Source organism: Phalacrocorax carbo, chromosome 1 (assembly GCF_963921805.1).
Source record: "Phalacrocorax carbo chromosome 1, bPhaCar2.1, whole genome shotgun sequence".
Lineage (NCBI taxonomy): Eukaryota > Metazoa > Chordata > Aves > Suliformes > Phalacrocoracidae > Phalacrocorax > Phalacrocorax carbo.
The window spans coordinates 57,527,210-57,549,730 of record NC_087513.1 but is presented as its reverse complement, the minus strand read 5'-3'; the positions used below and the strand labels follow the sequence as shown (position 1 = coordinate 57,549,730).

General features: G+C 49.0%; 2 protein-coding genes across 3 annotated transcripts; one reads left to right on the top strand and one right to left on the bottom strand.

Annotated features, from left to right (window-relative positions):
- Positions 1-249: 249 nt before the first annotated feature.
- On the top strand, positions 250-11,380 carry PICK1 (protein interacting with PRKCA 1). 2 transcript variants are annotated; one of them, XM_064454624.1, is made up of 13 exons: positions 250-359; positions 1,391-1,482; positions 2,261-2,372; positions 2,837-2,965; positions 3,089-3,155; positions 4,437-4,526; positions 4,962-5,015; positions 5,117-5,179; positions 5,534-5,667; positions 6,463-6,555; positions 7,567-7,617; positions 9,075-9,219; positions 9,475-11,380. In XM_064454624.1, the coding sequence occupies exons 2-13, from the start codon at positions 1,442-1,444 to the stop codon at positions 9,723-9,725; spliced, it is 1,230 nt and encodes a 409-aa protein (XP_064310694.1). In that variant the 5' UTR covers positions 250-359; positions 1,391-1,441; the 3' UTR covers positions 9,726-11,380. The 2 variants fall into 2 exon arrangements, with proteins under 2 accessions (XP_064310694.1, XP_064310705.1); XM_064454635.1 differs by lacking the exon at positions 250-359 and adding an exon at positions 614-825.
- Positions 11,381-13,645: 2,265 nt separating this feature from the next.
- SLC16A8 (solute carrier family 16 member 8) lies at positions 13,646-19,018 on the bottom strand. Its single transcript, XM_009501456.2, has 4 exons — positions 18,790-19,018; positions 18,148-18,291; positions 16,730-17,593; positions 13,646-14,395 (listed from the first exon to the last, which is right to left on the bottom strand). Exons 1-4 carry the CDS (start codon positions 19,016-19,018, stop codon positions 14,001-14,003), a joined length of 1,632 nt encoding a protein of 543 aa, XP_009499751.2. The 3' UTR covers positions 13,646-14,000.
- Positions 19,019-22,521: the final 3,503 nt, after the last annotated feature.

Below are 22,521 nucleotides of genomic sequence, written 5' to 3'. Positions count from 1 at the left end.
CGGCGAACAATTCCTCCCAAGAGCAGCTCTCCGCCGGCCTGGCTCTCTGAAACGGACGCGGGAGCAGGCTGGCTGGGCGGAGGGAGAGCGGCCCCTTCCCCTCAGGCCAAGGCGAGCCCCTCCCCAGAGAATGGAAACCACCTCCATCTCCACCGCCGCGCCGCTCTCAAAATGGCGGCGGAAGCGAGCCGGCCCCGCCCCCGCGGGGAGGGGGTCTCCGTCCCCACGGCAACGCGGCTCGACGCGAGCGGAGGGGGCGGGGTTCCGCCCGGCTGCTTCCGGCCTGGTGACGTGTCGGCTGGCTGACAGCACCGGGCGGCCGGTGGCGCCGGGGATCGCGCGCCGGGCACTCACTTCCGGTGAGCCACGGGACGCATCCCCTCACCCCCAGCCCCCCCCCCCCCCCCCCCCCGCCAATGCTCCGTCGACGGTTTCTGTGGGGGAAGTGGGGTACGACCCCCGGGCCCTGTCAGGGCGACTTCCCACCCCCACCCCAAACGGCCGGGCCGGTGCCCGGTGCAGCCCCCTGGGGCTGTGGGCTGTGGCTGAGGCCTCGGGGCTACCGGGAGACCCCGCTGCCAGGGCCCAAGGCCCAGCCGTCCCTGCCCGGGGCCCAGCCCGATGAGAGGGTGGGGGGCGGCGGCGGCGGCCACGCTGGCACCACGCGGCGGCAAAAGTGTGAGGGCGGTGACGGGTGGGACGGCGGCGTGGCCAGCTGTCGGTGAAGCCCTCACCCGGCGGCAGCCAGTGGGGTTGGATGTGGCGGTGGCTGTTTCGGGAGGCTGCTGCAGCGCGGCGTTACTGTGCCCTCGGTGCTGCTGAAAGGCGAGTGAAACTCAAACGTGTCTGCTGATTACTGTCTGAAATTAAATAGGAAATGAAAGAGGGGGGGCTTGTGCCTGGGGAAATAATGAGGCTTTTTGTGAAAGCAAGTTGCGAAAAGCTTCGCGAAGCCTCACAAGGTGGGAGGTGAACGTCAAAAAGTGATATAACTTGCTATGAAGTCAAGAACAAAATGGAGATGTTTAACAGATGTAGGGGATAAACCCATAAGTATCTTTAGCTGCCATGGTGCAGGTAGAGCGTGTGAAGAAACAGCTTCCAGAAAGGACCATGTTTTGTTCTGTGCTTTGGAAATGCTGTGCACATGTAGGTTTGAAACAAGCATTCAAACTCGAGGTCTTTCCCCTGTCTCATTCAGAGCAGAGATCAGAGACACCTGACTTATTTTTCATCTTTGATATAAGAACAGTGACCACGATGTGATATTCAAAAAAAAAAAAAAAGAAAAGAAATGAGAAGGGGATCGACAAGGGTGACAGGTTGATTCACTGCAGTTTTCTATTGAGATCACTGGTTTATTGGGGTTTATCATGTTCTTTCTTCCCAGGGAGTTTGGAATAAGCAGTTTCAGGCAAACAGGCTTCACTTAACCAAAACAATGTTTGCGGATTTGGACTATGATATTGAGGAAGATAAGCTGTGAGTATTTATCTTTTCATGTTTTTTGCTAACAATAGAAATAGTCTTTGCAGCCAAGACCTAATGGGGGCGGATAAATTTACACGCTCCTGATGTCTGTGCTGAAGAGTCAGCCTTGCTGCTCAGTCCTGATTTCTTGCTCCCCCTGGAGACTGGGGATGAGGCATCACTGTGCTGGCGAGCAAAGGCAAATGCTTTCTTTTGCTTTGCAATGACTACCCTGCTTTTCTGATTGCAAAGCAGCGCTGACAAGTCTTCTGTAAATTAGTGAGCTTAGCCAGAGGAAAAAATATTTATAATGGAGGAAAGATAATAAGAGGCAAGAAGAAGTGGAGAGAAACTCTGGACTTCTTAGGTCTGTAAGGAGGAGAACACTGGCATTTCCTGAGCAAGTAAAAGGTTTGATGAGATTAGCAATTAATTTAACATGGAGCCCTTGTCTTATATCTCATTTATGCTGTGCGAGTTTTCCTCTCACTCCAGCACTAAGAGCAGATGAAACACTCTCTAAAACATGATAGTGTTTCCTCGGTGCCTAGCAATGGATGAGAGTGTCTCTCCCACCTCTAATCCTTGTGTGCAGTCTCAAAAAAGATAGCCCAGAAGGTCTTTCCGCTGGCCCCTGCTGACAGACTCTACAGCGAGATAATGTGATGAGTTCAAATGTACAGCACCCATTATGTTTTAAGTTTGTATTGACTCAGATACCAGAGGGGTTTCATACACACGCAGCTCTGGCTACCATGTTCAGTTATTCATTCCCCCTTTCTCATTCCAGGGGGATCCCCACTGTACCTGGGACAGTGACCCTGAAGAAGGACTCTCAGAACCTGATTGGGATCAGCATTGGGGGAGGAGCACAGTACTGCCCCTGTCTCTACATTGTCCAGGTGGGCACTCAGGGAGGAAGAATAAACCATCTTCGTAAAACAGTGTTGGCCTGAGAGATGGAAAGCGTGGAGAGTCCTATGCTATTTGTTTTATTCAAAGTGGGAGACATCATCTCCTTACCCTAGTACCTAATAGGTGTGGAAGAATTAAATTAAGACTTCTGAAATTATCCTTCTCCTTGGAGAGCATGTTAGAATTCACAGGGGAACAGTGTGGCATTCTCAACATCAAGAAGTCCTACGCTTGAGGAGGTACGTCCTGGAGGCAAGCGCTTCCTGACAGAACAAGATGATCAGCCCTCCTCTTATTTAGGAAAGGGGAAAAACTGCAACCTCACCGTGGACTGAATACAACTGAGTTTAATAGGAGGAATGTAATTGTCCCTTTTTTGTTCTCCAGCCCTGCATTCACCTTTCTCTTCCTCTTGATTCCAGACTACTGTCCTCTCTCTCCTTTCTGCTAGGTATTTGATAACACTCCAGCAGCCTTAGATGGCACCGTAGCAGCTGGTGATGAAATCACAGGAGTGAATGGGAAGTCCGTCAAGGGGAAGACCAAGGTGGAGGTGGCCAAGATGATACAGATGGTAAAGGTGAGAGGTAGGAGGGGGCCATTGGAGCTTCTGGGTTGTAGCTTACAGTTTATTGTCCGTTGGTAATGAAAGCCACTGCTACTTGCTTTCAGCACAACAGTTTTGGATTTGCTCTTTCTGCAGGGAGAAGTGACAATTCATTACAACAAGCTTCAGGCTGACCCAAAGCAGGGCAAGTCTTTGGATATCGGTAAGACCGGTTTCTTTCTCCATAGACTGTTAACGTGACGTGGAGGGGTGAAAGATTGGTCCCAGCTAAAACCACAGTAAAATTCTGGTTCCATTCTTCCTCTTAACTCAGTCATTTTCATGTGGATACTGTCAAAGAGAATTACAGGTTTAAAAAACCTCTTCCCTGACTTCTTGAAAGAGTCTTGAAAGTTAAATTGAGGCTTGACTGTTGTTGAGGCTTATTTTTCTGTGCTGTGTTTAGCATGGATGATGAAACTCAGATATTAATTTATTTATTTTTAATACACGTAAGTTATGCTGATCTGTTGAGAGTTTCAGATCTACACAGAATTGTGTCTATCGAAAAATACTGGATACACTTTCTCAACTTGGAGAACAGTGATGAAATACCTATCTACACTGAGTTTTGTACAACCATAAATTGTACAGGAGAGAGGGGAGGCTTTATTTCTAAAACAAAGTGTGTGTGTGTGTTGAACTAAGCCTACACCTCTGTCTCCATTGTATAGTCTGCCTTTCTCACGTTCCTAAAAAATCTTTCATATCTTTTCATGGTGATTAAGGTGCTGATGACCTGATGACAGGGGTTCAGGAAAATGGTGAGGGCTGAGATGGATTTCTGGGGAAACAGAAGGGCAGTGAGAATATGGTATTTTCCAGAAATGCTGAGTGCTGTGGCTGCAGCTGTGTTCTTGGGAGCTGCAGGTGCTTGGCACCTCTGCAAGTTTGCCTCTAAGTAAATGTAGCTTAGTCATCTGTTTCCAAAGAGAACATCATTGTCTCTAGTAATTTGCAGGGTATGACCACCAAAACCAGAAATTAATTCTATCAAGGGGTGACAAAAGTGTTTAGCTACGATCCAAAAGATAAAAATAAGCAAAAGGATAACTTTGAGCATTAAATCCTATTTGTCTTGCTTTTGGCCTCATCTCCTGACTTCAGCTGAAGTAATACAGCAAGTAGCATAAGCAAAGTTTAGTTCCGAATATCATGACAGGTAGCTTCCGAAAGAAATTCTGGAGCTCTATTGGTTGAAGTATATAGGATGTGAGAACAGAACAGACAGAAGATGTGCTATGCACAGCTGGACCAAACATCTAGTTTCTGTGGTATTCTTTTTCTGCTCACTACCTCAGTAGTGAGTTAAGTTCAGTTTATTCAATGCCTGAGAAAGGCCAGTTTATTCAATGCCTGAGAAAGCAGTGAAGGATGCTAGTGTGCTTTTCATGCCCATAGAAATGACCCTCATCCTGTTTTGCAACTCTTTTTTGGCCTTTAGTATTGAAGAAGGTAAAGCATCGACTGGTAGAGAACATGAGCTCAGGGACAGCGGATGCCCTGGGGTTAAGCCGAGCCATACTTTGCAATGGTAAGTGTTGTCCAGGAGGACGTTTTCTTAAGGGAACACTTACCCTCTTATGCTTAACAGCTTTTTATAGCTACTTGCATGTTCCACATTATTCCTTCATAATTCTTTCCTTCTGCTATACCACACTGTTGTGATTGCCTCTGCCCTTCCTGAGTGATATATCCTGTCACTGGGGCCATCTGAATGTTAGCTAAGGACAAATTAATTTAAAGTGGGGACCCACTTAGTGAATGCTGATAGGTGATGATGCCACACTGTAAAACTAGTTGGCAGTTATTTTAAAAGCTTCCTATGTTGGACCAGGGGGCAGGCTTTAGATGTGAGAGAAATTTGAACCAAATATATGAAACTGGTGTTTTTCTAGTCAGTCAAGTCTTAATCATGTCCTAGATTTGACTGTTGTAATTCTGTATTCTGATTCTTGTTTCCATTTAGATGGACTAGTGAAGAGATTAGAGGAGCTGGAGAGGACTGCAGAGTTATACAAAGGTAAACCGTATCTTCCATCGGACACCAGATAGGAGAGAAGGATGCCTCCATTATGTTGCAGTGAAATGACTTAAATATTTTTTTTCTGGCTTCTATCACAGGCTTGACAGAGCACACCAAGAGTCTTCTCAGGGCTTTCTTTGAGCTATCCCAGACACACAGAGGTAAAGAATCTTGAGCGGAGGGAGCAGAAATCCTTGACCTCTAGTTCCAGGAGTTTTAGTCAGCACTTAGACGCGTGATTCCCTCACTCAGAGAAAACTTAAGTGTTGCAGAAATGAGCAGGGAAGGGCTGCTTTCCTGGTTTTAGCGGTCACAGTGTAAACACAGGCCATGTCTTTCACATGAGGCATTGAAGAAATGCCCTGCCAACCTCTACCCCAGGTCTTTCGGGAATATGTAGCGTCATTCCCCAGGTAATTGCAAGGTTATGGGTAGGAGTTGTAACAGTGGAGGCAAGATTATTCTCTGGGGTCAACCTCTTCTTTCATCTGTTTGTATTTATTGCTCTCACCCAGCATTTGGAGACGTTTTCTCTGTCATTGGTGTACGGGAGCCACAACCAGCTGCCAGTGAAGCCTTCGTGAAATTTGCTGATGCTCATCGCAACATTGAGAAGTTTGGGATTCACCTTCTGAAAACAATTAAGCCGGTAAAGAATTTAACCGTAGGAGTAAAGGATCTGGAGAAGAGGGGGATCTAGAAAGACCGAAGAGTGTCTTTGAAGGTGTGGGCTTATAAATCATTCATTGTAGGTAGGACTATCTTTGTCTGCTTTCCTTCAGGGAACTCTCTTCATAAAGAACCTAAGAGGTAACGTAGTGAATATATCAATCTTGTCCCTTTGACTTTTGCACATGAGTACATTCCTCTACTTTTGTTTCAGGGAAGGGGGAGTAGTTTGATCAGTGTAGTCCCTAGAGCCCTTTCCCTGATCTTTTGATTATGGGTACCAATATATCACTAAATTTAAAAGAGTTTAGATAAGCAGTCCAGGAACAATTTAAGGATTTCAATCAATATATGTTTGAGTGAGAGTCTCCAGGGAATCTGTCCACTTAGTGTAGCAAAGAAAGGATTAAATGTTGATTTGGCCACCGTGTTCAGTGCCATGTTGGATGGACAACATTGGGTAGTGGGCCTTTGAATCAGAGAGAGCGGTTTCCAGGATCAATTGAAAATGAAACAAGATTCAGATGAACAAAATTCAGACTAGAAATGAGGCATGCATTTCTAACACTGGAAACACTCACCAGTGACAGGAATGGATCCTCTAACCATGGCAATTCTGAGTCAAGATCAAATGTTTTCTTTCAAATATGCTCTAGTTCAAAAAAGAGTTAACTAGAGGCAGTTTCGTGACCTGTGCTAGTTAGAAGGTTACACCTGATGAATTGTCGACATGCTTTTTGGTCCTGTACTCAGCAACAGGATGTTTCCCTTACAGATGCTTACTGACTTGAATACATATCTGAATAAAGCCATTCCTGACACAAGGCTGACTATCAAAAAATACCTGGATGTCAAGTTTGAATATTTGGTGAGCCATTTGCTTATTTTTTTTTTCTTTAGTGCTGGTTGAAATTAAGTTTCATAGACTCATAGTCTGAAAGTCACATATAGCCTATACGGTCACATTCCATCCTTCCACAATCTGTGCAATAATGTGTTATTTTTTCCAATTCTTTGTCTACTGCCAGATTACTCAGATTCAGACACCTGCTTTTAACCTATTAATTCTCACTGGTAAGAAAGATCTCTCAAAATCCAGATGACTTATTTTCTACATGACTGAATTAATTTCCTGATTTATTTGTAAAGAGTTCCTATGCAACTCATGTTCTTGAACTCCCCTAAATAGCTCTCCAGTCCATGTTTCTCAGGTAGTTTTGCATAATCTTTAGTCAAAGTAAACAACTGTCGAGTGGTATTTGCTTTCATTTAGACCATGCCTTTTTTTTCCTCCTCAATTCCACTCACCCCTTGTTTTCTACACCCAAAAAGGATAGGGTTGTTAAGTGCATCTGTTCTATAACTGTAGAAATCTACTTCCTTTTCCCAGCTAAGAGAATTAGTTGGAGCCACAGCCCTAAGGCAAGTGAATATGGCAGCATCTCTTCCCACATCAGTCCTTCCCACAATTCATCTTGGTTTTTTGTTTGGTTTTTTTTGTTTGTTTGTTTGTTTTTCTCTTTACTTATTCCCTCCTCATACTTTTCTGGTACCGTGTTTTCCCAAACAGTGGATGAAGACAGGATTTTTCTATTGTTAGGTTATACTTACCTAAAGTATTTGCTCCTGTAATATACATATTAAGTGCCTTCTCTCTCCCCCACCGTTTTCTCTCCCCGTCTTTCTCTAAATAGGTTATCTTTCCACCTGGGATGTTTAACATATTCTGATCCCGCTGTGCTTTCCCCAGTGTCCCTACCTGCAGCACTGAAGGAAGGCTTGAAATGGTACAACCCTGTGGCTATTGGGTGATGGTGGAATTGCTTCTAATCTTTAATATTTCCTTCTTGTTTTGCTTTTTATTTTAAACCCTGCAAAGTCTTACTGCCTGAAAGTCAAAGAGATGGATGATGAAGAGTACAGCTGCATTGTGAGTACCAGTACTGTGGCAATGACAACTGCATACTCTGTTTCTCCAGCTTCCCTGTGCACACTGCCATAAAAATGCAAAAGCACTTCTATGCCTGTGAGCATCCAAACTAGTGAATACATCCTAAGTACTACACACGTTTGTTCTTAACATGTTAGAATTTGAAGATCCTTAAATGCTACCTAGGAAATGCTGCCAATAACTGTCATGAGTCACTGGTGCCGTGGAATAGTAGAGGGACCAGCCATCTGCAGCTTGTTTGCTCGGTGGTTGCCTATCTCAGTGTTTAAGTAATATTAGCTTGTGTAAGGAGGATTAAGGTGTTATCTTCACAGATTCCATTTGTGTGTAGTGGACAGCTTATCATTAATTCTGGATTTGTTTCTCAGAAATGGAGGTTTAGCTTCTCTAGCAAAAAGCGTGTGAAAGCTGCATTTCTATTTGAGGGAAATTGATTAAAGGATCTCTCTCAACAATAGGGTTTTTCCTAAAAATACATAATTTAAAATCTTAAAAAAGAAAATCCTGGCAGCATTCTCCAGCAGCAGTTTGCTGTCTGGTTTAGAGTTTTACAACCAATTATTAACACCTCTGTTCAAGATAGCTAAAGATGTCCCCTACATGCCCAGTTTTCCTGCATAAAAGTAAGATCGTGCTTTATCCTAGGTATTGATCTCTAAGCAGGGATTTTAATTTTTGGAATGCCCAATTCCGAGTGCCAGGAAGGAGTAAAACTTTCCTAACAGAACATTTAATGATATGCTAAATGGGAAGGGAAGAATCCCAGTCTTGTCCAGCAGAGTAACATCTTTGGGTTTTGGTGCATGCAGTGTGCCAAGCCATAGTCCATAACACGGATTTTTATATATGTTATGTCTACAGGTGCAAGAGAAGAATGCTGGTTTACTGACAGGTCTAACCCCTTTCTCTCAAAACTATTTTGTGGAACAACATATAGGTCCCTCCCTCCTGGTTTCCAGCACTGTGTCTGGGTGGTTGTAGATACCACAGCTTTCCCTCTGTAGGTGTATAATATGTAATGCAATCTATACAGGGCAAAGCTTGCAGAGGAGGGCAGGATTTTTTGTGTGATTGATATAAGTTAATATATCCTTCAGACCCTAGGCTTGTTTGTTCATAGTGCCTGTCTTAATAGTTCAGATAAGAAGCCTTTCCACTTCTCCATGCTGGGTTGAAAGGTGCCTGTCCTTCTTTCTTTGCTTAGTGGTGCTTTTCTTTACCACGTTTGGTGTGTATTTGGTCTTCAGAATGGCCCCATTGACTGCCAGTTTGTTGAAATGGCTCAGTGTTCCTAATGTTTCATGCTTCCTGACTGTAGTTCCAGTGAGCTTGAGGGCTGTAATAACCCAGGGTCATCATGAGTCCACATCAGTAGTCAAATTCCATGTACAAGCACTGTTGTGGGAGTCTCTGAAATGGCGTTGTGTTTTTGGCAGGCTCTGGGTGAACCCCTCTACCGGGTCAGCACTGGGAACTATGAATACCGCCTTATCCTACGCTGCCGGCAAGAGGCTCGCACGCGCTTTGCCAAGATGAGGAAGGATGTGCTAGAGAAAATAGAGCTCCTGGATCAGAAACACGGTGAGTACCACTGCGGTGTTTACCTGAAGGGGTCAGACAGATATGGCTTTGGCCTTCATTCTCCTCCTTCGTCTCAGTCTTTGCTGAAGAACCCTTCTGTGGCTGCGCGCAAGACATCCACCCTTGGAGGCCAAAAGGGATTAATGCATAGGAGACTCTAACTAATACTGGCAAGGGAGGCTTGATCACAGCTTTCACGCTCTGCTTGTGAAGGGGATTTTCACCTGATTTGTTCCCAACTTGTCTCCATTACAGTGCAAGACATTGTGTTCCAGCTCCAGCGATTTGTCTCCACGATGTCCAAGTACTACGATGACTGCTATGCCGTGCTCCGAGATGCAGATGTCTTTCCCATTGAGGTGGACCTTGCCCGCACTACTCTTAACTATGGGCAGAAGGACACTTACACGGACGGGGCAGAAGACGAAGAAGAAGAAGGAGGAAGCGAGAGAGAGGGTAGTGGGAAGGAAGACACAAACGGTGAAAAGCTCATTGATGATGCCTGAGTGTGCCAGCAGGGCCAGAGGAAAGGCTTTGCAGACTGTTATAAAAACATGTATTTCACATGGCAACTCATCCTCCATGACTTTCTGTCTATGTCCAGCCTGGGATTCCTCCTCTGCTTTGGGTGGGGGTGGCTGGTTGGATTGGGACCAACCTCTGCTTTCCACTCTCTCCCCGTGCTCGTTTGCCTGGAAATTCCCTTTTCCTTCAGACACTCCTGCTGCCCAGCTCGGGGAGGAAAATCCCCTACGACACTGCCGTGCAACTCTGTCTGTACTCTGCCGTGTACAGACTGGACACTGCTGAGTGTGCGGGATGCACCACTTCCCTCTGGCACGTGGAAGCCAGTTAAACATCTGGAGATGATTACGAATGGCAAGAACAGCTCCTTCCCTTGTGCGGTAGGAAAGCATTAGCACCAGCATTGTTTTCTTCACCCCACTGCTCGCTGTCTTCAAGCTTTCCATCCTCTGGCCTGTTTTAAGCTTCCTCTGTCTCTTCCATCTGTCCCCATGGGCTGCAGGACCAATTTTTGTAGGATGATCACTCCCACCACTCCCAGCTCTCTGCACCACTGGTTTTAAGAAACAGGAGCAAGTGCAAACTGATGCCTAGGACTGGTGTTGGTACATGTGATCTGACCACACCCCCATCCAAAGCAGGGGCTGGTAGATGTAGTTGCCTGGCACGCTGAGCTGCTACAAAGATTTGGAAGTCTGTTCCCCTGGCTATCATCCTCTTCATAGTCCCTGAGCTCCTGCACAGCTGGCACTGTCTGCACACTCCATAGCTACACCCCAGGGCTAGAATCCTGCAGGAGGTGGCTCTGCCCTTCCCTGTGGGAATGAGGAAGGAGCCCTCCTACTCAGTAGAGACCCTGAGGTGAACGCACTTGCCTGAGGCAGACAGGTTCCAGGGAATAACAGCAAAGCCGCATGCATTTCCTTTCTATCATTCTCCTCTCTTATGGCTCCTTGTGATGGACAATAACTGATTCTTGACGATGTGCAGCCAGTCCTGCACACTCTTTCCTTGTATGGGTGCCAGGAGAAGCCACCTTAGAACCACAAAGCAGATATCCCATCCTTAAACTAGAGACAGGAAGCCTTGTGGAGGGAGGATGACGTGGCCTGTAGGCAGAGACTCTGAGATTTTGAGTGCCATGTGTAAATAGTGTACCACCCCTACCACCCCCTGCTCTCCTCTGCACAACCATTTTGTGCTGCCTCCGGGCCAGCTGGAAGCAGTAGCTGACATCCCATTGCCCAGCACAAGGGAAGGAGGGAAAGGAAAACCAAAGTAACTGGGGCTGCTTCTTTCCTCCTTCATTTTCTCCCTCCACCCTTGTGGGCTGATCCCAGACGCAGGCGGCACTTTGTCCTTTAGCGGGCAGCACAACTGCCAGGCGTGGTGTGCTTCTCAGGCAAGAATTTTGACTTCTCTGTCATTACCTTCTAGTGGTAGTGAGAAAAGTTATTTAAGGGCATTAATTTATGATCGAGATGTTTGTTTTGTTTTTTCTCTTTGATTTGTTTTTGGAGCTTCTTTATCTCTGTGGGTGCTCGGAAGAAAGCCATCCATGGTCAAGCTGCCCTGGAAGGTTTACACAGACTGATACACTGACTGTTGTCTCTAATAAAGAAAAATGTGACATTTCGTTTCCTGTCCTTCATGGGTTTTCTTTAGAGATTGGTTTGCTCATTCTCCATTGGTTTTAATCTTAAAGTATAATGATGGGAAGATGGGTGTCTTGCGCTGGCCAGGTTTTTTTCTTGCTCATACCAGTGGACAATCTGCGTACCAAGCTGCGGTGGTCACTGCAGCACAGGTTTCCAGAAGAGGAGGCTTATAAATGCTGTAGCAAGGCCAGTCCTCCAGGTAATACCAGCTTCTCTGCATCTTGGTTCCCAAGGGAACACGAGCCTTGTAAAGCCACCAGTCACCTCAGTCCTGCACGGTGGCATCCTTGCACCCCTCCAGGGCCAGCTTCTCCGCCCAGCTCAGCTGTTGCATCACAACCCTGAGCTGATGCTTAAGTCCCTGATCCTCTTTCAGAGCTGTTTGTTGTGCCAAAATATGGAGCAGTTAAGAGGAACAGACAAAACGCTTCAGCAGAGCCTGCCTGAAAGCCAACAACGCGAAGTGGAAGGCAGCACAGCAGGGTTTTTTGTAACCTGACTGGTGGAGGGGCAGAAAGAGGACTGGGTACCTTACAGCACCATCTGTAGCAAGATCTTGCACCCTAAGGGCTTTTATGTGCTTTTGTGCAAAGATTTAAGAGCAGGAGGCTTAGCGGGAAATGTTGACTGGTGACAAGGAAACAGAGGGGACCTTGTTGTAGTGGCCTGCCTGACAAGGGCAGTTGTTTCCATGCCTTGGAGCTCTGGGGAGCTGTGAGCTGCTCCTTGGAGGGGCTATTGCTGGATAAGGAAAACCCAGCCTGGGGACAGGGATTGGCGTTCCTGGGGAAAGAGCTGTGGAGCAACTTGGTCAACCAGAGCAGAAACAGATTTCTTACCTCGTGGGGAGGGGAGAACAAGCTTGCAGAGCAGTGTATGAATGCCTACAGGGTTCCACCACCCTTGCTGCTGCTCCTCATTCTCCCAGAGCTTTGCAGCTGGGGTTTGCCACGGTGCTTAGTCTTATTTGGGATGTTTCTAAGTGGATTTCAATAGGAAAAAGCCCAAAGTCACCACTGTGACTGGCCCACAATCAGAGCTGATGCCAGTGGTGTTAGCCGTGGTGGGACAGGGCCCAGCCCCATGGGGCTTACCTTCCCCCCTCCAATATGCAGTTCTTATGTCTCTTCTTAAACTGACATTCTTCAGCAGCTTTATTTTTCCCATCATTTACTGCTCTTTGCTTGGTAACATCTAGAATGAAAACCTTGTCTTCATGTCTCCACTCCCCCTCTGGGTTTAAACAGCTCTATGGGTCCAGCAGGCTTCACCCATTACCCGTTAATTTGTAGTCAATCTGGTCTGGAATGAAACCCCTGTTTTGGTGGGCCCATGAGCTGCCTTCCTTGTAGCCCTCTGCTTAGTTTTTGATCCCTTGCTATAGTCACAGGTTCCCCCAGAGCCTCTGAGGTGAAGCAGTTCAGGAAACCGGAAAAAAGGGCTTTGGCCAGGGGTGTTTATAAAAGATCCAGTCCTAAAGCAGATTAGGAGTGGTTTAAGCATGCCAGGGAAGGTTGTCCTCTCTGAATCTAGAAATCCACCACTGCAGCAGGGGTGAGGAGGTCATGCCTGCCTTAACACGTGCTCCAACACCCTCGTTAGTGGCACCCAGGGGCTGTGGCTTGTCCTTCTGCCTTACCTTTGATTCCTTTACATAAGGGGGTTTTCTCTATTTAAAAGGAAAACACACATGCATCTGGTGCCGTTCCCACTGAGTGGATAATCACTTGGGACGCAGTTATTTACCTGCCCTGAAACCCCCACCCACATGGGGCCAAGTTGTTCCCTTCACACGTCAACAGCCTAGATCCAACACTTCAGCCTAGATAAAGTTGGCTCACTGCTATTCCTGTCGGCAAGGCTCCGGCTCGTGGCTGCTCACCTAATGGCATTAGTCTTTCTTAGGTGGCTGCTTCTTGCACCTCAGCAACGGGCTCTAACCCAGTGCTTCCCTACTTGGAAAAGCAACATCATGTGCCACTGTACCCCACAAAAGATGCTCCAAACCGAGGTGGTCAGAACCGGTGTCCCACCGGTCTGGCAGTGCCCGAGGGAGGTATTGCAGGGACAGCCTTGTCTACCCAGAAGCTGGCTGCAGCTGGAGGTGGCCCAGATGAGAGCAAATGAATTACAGCACCTCCTAAACCTGCTGCCAGCTAGCCTGGCACTATCCTGACCGTGGGGCAGAGGAAACATTGACACCAGACCAAAGTGTACCAGATCTGATTACAAAGAGTCTCTAATTGTTTGTGTTCTGTATTGTGACAATGCAGAAGGAAAAGGAGAGTCCTTGGCAGCCTCTTCACAAGATTTTCTCCAGGGCTGGTTTAGACGTGAGGAAAGAAGATAATTTTTTTGTCTTTTTGGTGTTTGGGCTACTCTGAGCCTGTGTTGTACCAGCATGGGTGCAGGATGTAAGTAGACATATCACTGGGTAGGTATGTGGACATATGTACATAAGGACCAGCTATTCTTATACCTCTCCCTCTTACATCTGCTTTTATCTCAACTGTCTCCACCCCATATCCCTCCTACCCTCCCACGCTGGGGTGCACGCAAACAAGGCCAGTTTTATACATCCCTGTTCCTCTGGCCTAGCTAAAAACTGTCCCTCTCCACCGTCTGGTTAGCGTTGCAGCCATCTCGTGACAACACCTCCCCGTCCCCCTCAGGACACCCGCCTCCCTCCCCACTCTGCTCCTCTGCCACATGGTTGGCCTCCTCACTGGTCACCACCACAGCGTTGTCGGTGCTGTGGGGTGGCTGGTGGTTGTCACTGCTGTGCTCCTCGTCTTCGTGCACATCGGACTCTGCTTCCTCGGTGTCACTCCCGCCCCCTACAGAGGGGTTCTTCTCTGGGGGAGGTTCATTCTTCTTCCCTTGGTTCAGGCAGCAGTAGGTGGCCATGGCCAGGAAGAGAGCGGAGAGCACCACCTCTGAGCCTGCCAGGTAGAAGATCACCTCGTAGTTCTTGAGAGCATCGACCAGGCGGCCTGGTGGTTGGAGAAGAAATGAGACAGTTAGCCTCAGCCTACGCACTCCTGCATGGGCAGCCCAGCACAGGCGGGCAGCACCTGCATTTGGCTGAGGACCCATTTCTCAAGGGAAGAGCAAGAAGCCTGAATATCTAAAAATCACCATGGGCAAGAGCCACACTCTACCACCAGGGAAAGTTCTGTAAGAGTGTGGGTTGGTGTCTTCCCTTGTTGGGACAAGGTTGAATAATTGTGACACACTGAACTTATGGTTGCGCGTTGTGGTGGGCCATCTTCTTGCCAAGGTGAGATGAGTCTCTGAGGTCTTGGCTTGTCCAGCTCAGAAAAGAAACAAAATTCAAGAGGCATTGCTATTTCTTAAGCTATCATGCCAGCAAAACATTCAGAGGAAGAGAAGAAACATCTTTTTGGCAGAAAAATCCCTTTGGTAGGCCCACACCTGGTGATTTGTCTGCCAAAGAGATGTTCTCAATATATCTCCTGAATGCACCAGGGCTGGCAATGGAGGGAGGGTTCCCAGTCCTCGGTGCTGGGGAGCCTGAGCAGCCGCCCTGCTGCAGTCAGGATGGGGCCATGGTGACCAGAGGCTTCATCCCAGTCCTGCGTGCTCCTGACTGCACTTGTGACCCCCAGTCCCTGCTGCACTACGGTGAATGGCCTGAAACGACCACGCTGAGGTACCTCTTGGAGCAGTCAGGGCAGGCATACGGCAAATTCCTCCCCAGGTGAATAAGCCCCTGTTCACCCAAGCCGGACAGCAAGCAAGGAGCCTGCGTGCATGCGTATGTGTTTGTGTGCAGCTTATCCTGTGCCAAACCCCCTCAGTCCCACGGAGCAGGAAGCAGCTCAGAAGGATTACACCAAACAAAGCCACTTTGTTCAACCCCCTTTTTCCAGCTGAGCACTGCTGTCCTGAGTCCGAGCCGAGCCCTCAGGTTTGCCAGCACAGTCAAGCTCCCTGTGCTGGGGAGGTCCTGCAGCAGTGGGTCCCCCTGGGAGGAAGGTGGGAACCATGGCTTGGCTCCCCGCCAACATCCATTCTTGGGTGATCCTGCACCACCTGCAACCCATTGTGTGTGTGCACAATACCAAGGCACAGCTGAACTGAGGCAGGAGAGCTAAGGGATGTCCCCCCATGATCACTCACTGCTGTGCCTTGCTCCTTGGAGCAAGGCACCATTAAATCCCCCTCTTCTCCCATGATCTCTCTGCAGCTGCCTCTGAGACACATACTTGACTCTCCCTGGCCTGAGACTGCCGACTGTCCCACAGCTTGTGTGATGGGACAAGAACTATTGTTAGCATCAAGAGGGACTTCTCTTGGCCACCAATTTTTATCTGAGAGGTGGGTTTAGTTGCTAAGGGCAGGTTTTTCTCGTAACTGGTGGTACGTGCTGGGGAAAAGTTCATTCACGCAGAAGTCTTAACTAATGGGCTTTAGCCCACATGTTGAAGCTGACGGAAGGGAGTGCAGGAAGCAACGGAGTGGTTCCTTCCCAAGGATTTGCCCATGGCCTGTCCCTGACCCTTCCTCGCTGGGAACTGCACTTCATCTAGAAATAAGCTTTTGGCATGATTTGGCTTTCAGACCTGATCAGACACTTAACAGTAACCTACACCAACCTCTTGGGTGAAGGGTCTCTCCCCATTCAACAGCCGGTTTATGGGGCTGTTTGTGGGGCATGGACCTTACCAGGGTCTGTGGCCTAGACCAGACTGGTTGAGAAGCTGTGAGTGTCTTAATCCTCTTAAAAAAAAGTAACAGCAGATGCCTCAGGTGGCTCTACAAACTGTTTTGACTTGATTGACACCAAAACGCCTGTGCCTTTGAATTGGGACCAACACAAATTGAGATCATTATTCATGGCACTGATCAAAAGGCCATGGACGCCAAGGAGAGCCTTGTCCTACTGAGGACTCTCAAAGGTTTGCCTGCAGCATGTGCCTGACCCTACCCATAAAATGATTTTACACAACATTCACAGTGAAGGCAGAGACCTGGATCTCAGCATCAAAGAGAGGGAAGTGCCACTGATCAGTACCGAGGGACACTGGAAGTCATGCCGCTCTGCATATCTCTGTATGCCTGCCATCGCTCAGGTCTCTGAGCATAGCAGAGAGAGAAATATAATTTACTATCTTCTGCCCCTGCTCAGATTCAGTGTTGTGGTGCATGGAGTGAGACTGGGAGCTCTCACTTCAGATCTCAGCTTCCAGAGGAAGTTTGAAATTGAGAAACAGGGTCTCTCTTCAAGTACCCATGCCCAATACCTCTAATGTTGTGGAATGGCAGCCAAAAAAATTACCTGTGTTTTGCTGCAAGAGACCTACCTGCAGAGGGTGGACCGATGAGCACAGCGAAAGCCTCGATAAGTAGGACCAGCCCAATGGCACTGGAGAACTTCTGGGAGCCAACGATGGCCATCAGCACCTCAAACTGCAGTGCCCCCACCATGCCGTAAGAGATGCCAAAAAAGACACAGAAGATGACGAGCCCTGTGTAATTGCTAGCCCTGGCACTGCAGATGTCTGTCAAGCCATTGAAGAGCATAGCGAAGCTGAACAGGTACGCCACGTGAGGGCGGACCCACTTCAACCCTGCCACCATGCCACAGGCTGGGCGGGCAAAGATGTCTATGAAACCAATGATGGAGAGCAAGAATGCAGCCTCTGTGTCTGGCACACCTGTGTCCTTCGCGTAGTTGACAAGCAATATGGGGGGCACAAAGAGACCCAAAACCAGGATGAACTTTGAAATAGTGTAAATGATAAACCCTCGGTTGGAAAAGATACTAAAATCCAGAAGCTTCTTTCCTTTTTTGGGCTTCTTCTTGGCTTTCTTGGCTTTCTTGGTTCCATCAGTGGTGCTGATTCCCTCCTCTGATTTTCCTCCTATGGGCAGCATCTCCTTGGCTTCATATTTGTCCTGAGCTTTCTCCATCTTCCGCTTCATGCCCATATCCAGGGGTCTCATGACTGCCCCACAAGTGCAGCAGTTAAGCAGAAGGCCCCCCATGATAAGGAACCCTCCTCGCCAACCAAACTTCTCCAGCAGCACTTGCCCCAGTGGAGAGAGTGAGGAAAGGAAGACAGGGCTCCCAGCAGCAGCCAGTCCATTGGCAAGAGGCCGACGCTTGTCAAAGTAGGTGCCCAGCATGATCAGTGAGGGCTGGAAGTTCAACGCCATCCCCAGACCTACATGAGGGTGAGAGCCAAGAGGGAGACAGGGAGTGCAAGAACATGAGACGTGGTTTGCAACAAGCAGAAAAGTCCCCTCAGATTATCCTAGTCTTGAAGTCCCATGACAAGATTTTTGTGTTCCTCACAAGCCTTTGCTCCTTCACATTGGTGGGTTGCCCCCGGAGAAGATGGGCTAAAACAGCCTGTCTAACTGAAGTGTATTTGAATCAGGTGACTGTGGCCATGTTTAAACAGGACCTGTGCCTTAAACAGGAACTTTGCCTCTCCCCCTACCACTATATACTGATGCCACCCCAGCTGCCACAATCATTGAGCCCCACCTATCTTCTGTCCTTCTCCCCTCAACCACAGGCCCTGCCTGTTTAGATCCAGCAGATGCATCTCCCACAGCTGCAACGTTCAGGACTAGATGCCTTCTGTGAGCAGGTGCGAATAGCTGAGGGGAGACCTGATGCTAGACATGGCAGTGCTAAATGGAGATACAACATGGTCTTGGCTCTTCCCCAGGTAAGGCTGTGTGTCCCCTCCCCAACTCCCGGGGCTCTCACCTGTCAGCACGCCAGCTGTCAGATAAAGCTCGATGATGTTGGTAGTAAAAGATGCCAGGATCATCCCAGAGGAAGCTAGCAGCCCACCGATGAGCATCACAGGCCGGCAGCCAAACTGGTTCACCATGATGCTGCATACTGGTCCTGGGAGTAAGCAGAGGAGACTGGGTAGGAGACAAGGCAACTGGGAAGGGGCAGCCAGCCCAAGCAAGGCACTTGGGGAAGATGAAACACTAATGACGGAGATCGCTGTTTGGCTGCTTAGATACACGTCTGCTGGGCCCGGCCAAGGGACAGAGGCTGTGGTGTGGCGACCTCTGCTCTTCCCGGCCTTCAGCCCCCTGTTGCCTGTGAACAGGAGGTGCTTGGTGCAATAGGGACAGCACTTCAGCAATGGGCACAAACCCAATGTCAGCAATCTGAGAGGCAGATGGGGTGACCTCTAAGGTCTTCTGGGGCAGACGAAACAGGGACATGAAATGCAGCACATTTCCAGAAAAGAAATGGTGGGACAATTGTATTCTGCATGTTTGTTCATGACCAGGCCAGTGAGTGTGAGGACAGCCCATGGGGACATGGTCTGGGCATGTAGCAGGGCAGAGATGGCACAAGTTGGGGTGGGGAAGCGTATCCAAGCATCACCTGTCCCGTAGAGCATGGCCAGCATGATGGAGGAGATCCAGGCTGTGTCACTGTAGCCTACATGGAAATCTTTCATGAGCTCCTTGAAGTAGACACTGACGGCTTTTGGGAAGGCATAGGAGAAGCCAGTGATCACAAAGCAGCCGAAGAGCACAATCCAGCCCCAGCCACCATCTGGGGGCTTCACAGGAGCTGGGAGCTGTCCTTCCTCTGGGTCAGCTCTCCCCATCGTCTAGCCTGGGAAGGGAAAGGCAGACCAGGAGGAGGTAGGGCAACAGAAAGAGAATCTCCAGGCACTGAGAGAAAGCACAGCAGGCAAACATTTACTACAACATTTTTCCCCATGCCCACCAGCTTCAAGAGCTTTACTGGGGGACCACATCATCTCTCTGCACCTTCATCCTGCCAGGGAAGGCAGGATTGCTTCAGGGCACGAGGTCAAGCCACAGCTGGGCAGAGGTGGGAAGGTCCCACTGAGCTGGGGGCAGCCCACAGCTCCATAACGCCCTGGTCAGATGCAGCCAAGTAGGGTCACAGCTCCCAGGTGAGTACTGGAGAGCTGCATCCGATGTGGTGAGGCATCAGGATCTGCAGCACCCCACTTGCTCCATATCCAGCCTTGCCTGCAGGATGGTGCGAGGTGAGAGCCAGCAATATGAATGCTGCTCAGCTCCCAAGCTCTTCCTTTGAGCCTGTCCCCTCCAGGTTTGCTCCACCTGGGGAGACTTCCAGGACCTGCCCTGCTACAGACACCTCCAGCAGTGGGGCACAGGAGGTCCTAACCCCACTGTGCTTTTCTATGGGAGGCCTCTATGCTCAGCCTTCTCCCTCACCCTCCCTTCCCTGCCATGAGAGGCCAGATTTGGGAAATGGGTGAAGGGGGAGAGCACAGGCAAACTGGTGGCGGTGGTTATTTGCATGCCAGCGAGATTAGGGCTTTGTACCTACACTGAGGGGCCGGAACAAAGCCTAAAGGGGGAGAAGGAGGGAATTAGAGGGGATGTCTTGTGAGTTGCTCTCAGGGCTGTTAAGCTGCCCAGGAATTTTGCTCCGGTTGGCTGCTGTTTTTCTTATTTCTGCCCTAGGTACCAGGTCTCTGCCATACCCCTTCCAGCACAATTGGCCTCAGTTTCTTGGTCAGCCAGTCTTATTTTCATACCTGTGTGCAAAAACATGGCTGGCCTTTGACTATAGATGCTCATAAGTAGCATCAGACAGGTGTTAGAAAGCAGGTGGGCATTCTCCATGCCTGAGCTGGGCTTTGCTGTGTCTGGTTTGCCCTATCACCACCCCGATAGCAGTACAACCCCAACATGGGTCCTCTCTCCTCCCAGCTCCCTTGGCTGAAGGACTACGAGATGGCAGCAATGACCCCATCCCTTGGCACTGGCAGTCATGGGAAATGCCAGCAGTCACGTGCTAACTGGATACTGCCAAGGGGATAAGGACACTCCTATGGACAGTACCCTCAGGGCTAGCACCTAGGAGCTTTGGTTTCTCAAGGCAGTCCCTCTTCTTCATGTCCTCCAAGCAACGGGGATGACTTGCCCTGATTCCCATAGCACTGCTGTTGCTCTGCAGATCAGACAAGTGCAAATCCTTTAGGCAAAAGCACGGATGGCACAGACTGGGGTGGAGTCCAAGTAAAGGGCCCTTGCTTGGCAAGAGATAGTCGTACTCTGTGATGCCCCTGAATCTTGCAGAAAAGGAGAGTGATTGGTTTTTCTCAGGCTGCAGGAGGTTCAGCACACAGAGCCAAGGGTAGAAAAAGGGCTGTGAAGTGCTCTGAGGGGGGGTCTGAAACCATAGTTTAGAGGATGATGGAGGAGGGACTTGCAAGACAAGACAACTAGGCCAGTTCTGACCACTCTGCAAGGGACATGGCACCTGCACCCACAGTGCATCCGTATGAGGAGGCACAAAATGGTCTTGGCTGGTTGGTTTTAGTCAGGTGCCTGAGCCAAGGTTGACCTGTGGAGGGAGGGAAGGGTGGGATCAGAGTCACCAGCCACCCACAGTAGTCTCCCTCCTTCCCTTCCCAGGGAACCATTGCTCCTGACAACACTTGAGGGTTCAGGGTTTGTTCATAGTAGCACCCAGACGTCTGCCACCACCACAAATCCCTGCAGCAGAGATCCCCAAACTTTCAGGACTCCATCAGCCATGAAAAAAAGGGAGCAAGATCTGGCTCTGAGTGTGGATTGGGCAGGTCTTCTGGATGGCCTTATCCTAACAACTCTCGGGCTGAACCACAAAGGCTGAGCACAGGCTACTCCAGTCACTCCCCCCGACCCTGGTCTCAGGGACTGTGGCAAGAGCAGAGGCATGAACTGAGAATAGGGTGCTATAAAGATATTTTCAAGGCAAAGAATCATTGCAAGGAAGAAAAGAATCGTTATACAGTTTCCAGACACCCATACCTTCCCCCTCACACCCTTTCTGGTGTTACCAGGATCACTGGCATCAGGACAGCCAGACTGAACAGTCTCACTCAGCTTCTGCCATTACCCACCTGCTGCTCCTCTCCCAGCTCCGCCTGACTGACAAGCTAGGTGCAGCTGTACAAAAGGTCACCTGCTGCAAAAGCGCAATGATTTCTCAATCAGTGCTGGTGCTCCACCACTGCACCATCTGCTGCACATGGCTACCTCAAATAAAAGCAACTGGCACCAAACACACCCTGACCCTTTTTATCCAAGCCCCTCTCCCAGACTCACTCTTCTTGATCTCATCCTGCACCACAAATCAAGTTAATCAGTCAAACCATTGCAATTCATCTTTCGCCCCACCCCAGCTTCCTAGCAAGCAAATATTTGTCCTTCTATGGCATGCTCTTCAGAGATTTTTTTAGTATTGCCTGTCAATGATGAGTCAACAGCATCTGATTTTGAAGAGCATGTTAGACAAATATTCATCAGTACTGTCTGAGTTTGGAGCTGGATGGGTACCTCTGCAGGAGCCGCTTGCTCAGTGCTACACAACTGTACAGCAAGGCATGAAGGGGTTTTTACCTGCCTGCAGCTAGATATTGGCTGAAAAAGATGAGGTACCCCAGAGGAACTCACCTGTGGAGATGCCTCCAAAGCCAGTATGCTATACCATAGCTCTGCTGCAGATTTATCCCAGCTCTGAGCCAGGCAGTTCAGAGCTGCCTTGTTACTAACACCACAGAGCACACGCTGTCTTCTGTTCACAGCTACACACAGTGGTCACACCACATATCCTGCACCTGCCTTTGCATGATCTACAGCTTGCTATTATTTCCTCCTTGGTTAAGGAGCTTTATTCACAGGTAAAAATACCATGGGTAAGTTCACATGCACCTGAAAGCTCATCAGCATGGACACCTGCCCTTCCTCGTGCATCACATGCAGGTGGGCCAGAGCAGGCACTGCCGTAGAGCTAGCTGCAGGTGGGTGCCAGGAGAAGACTTGTGCCGATACCAGAAGTCAGGCCAGGCTGGGAGGGTGAAGGCCACATCAGGTTCAGCCATGGCTGCCAGTACCTGGACGCGCACAGAGCAGTTGGTCCTGGATGATGCCCAGCAAAACGCTGCTGTGCCAGGCAAGCTGCATCCAGGAGGGCCCACACAAATCCTAGGATGGCTCCTCATGCCTCCACACAGTATGGATAGGGTGTGGGTGGGTTGTTTATTAAACGCAAGGGCCACGATTCATGCCACCAGCCTCCCCAGCCCATAGACAATACCCTGAGGAAGCATTTGTTAGAGAA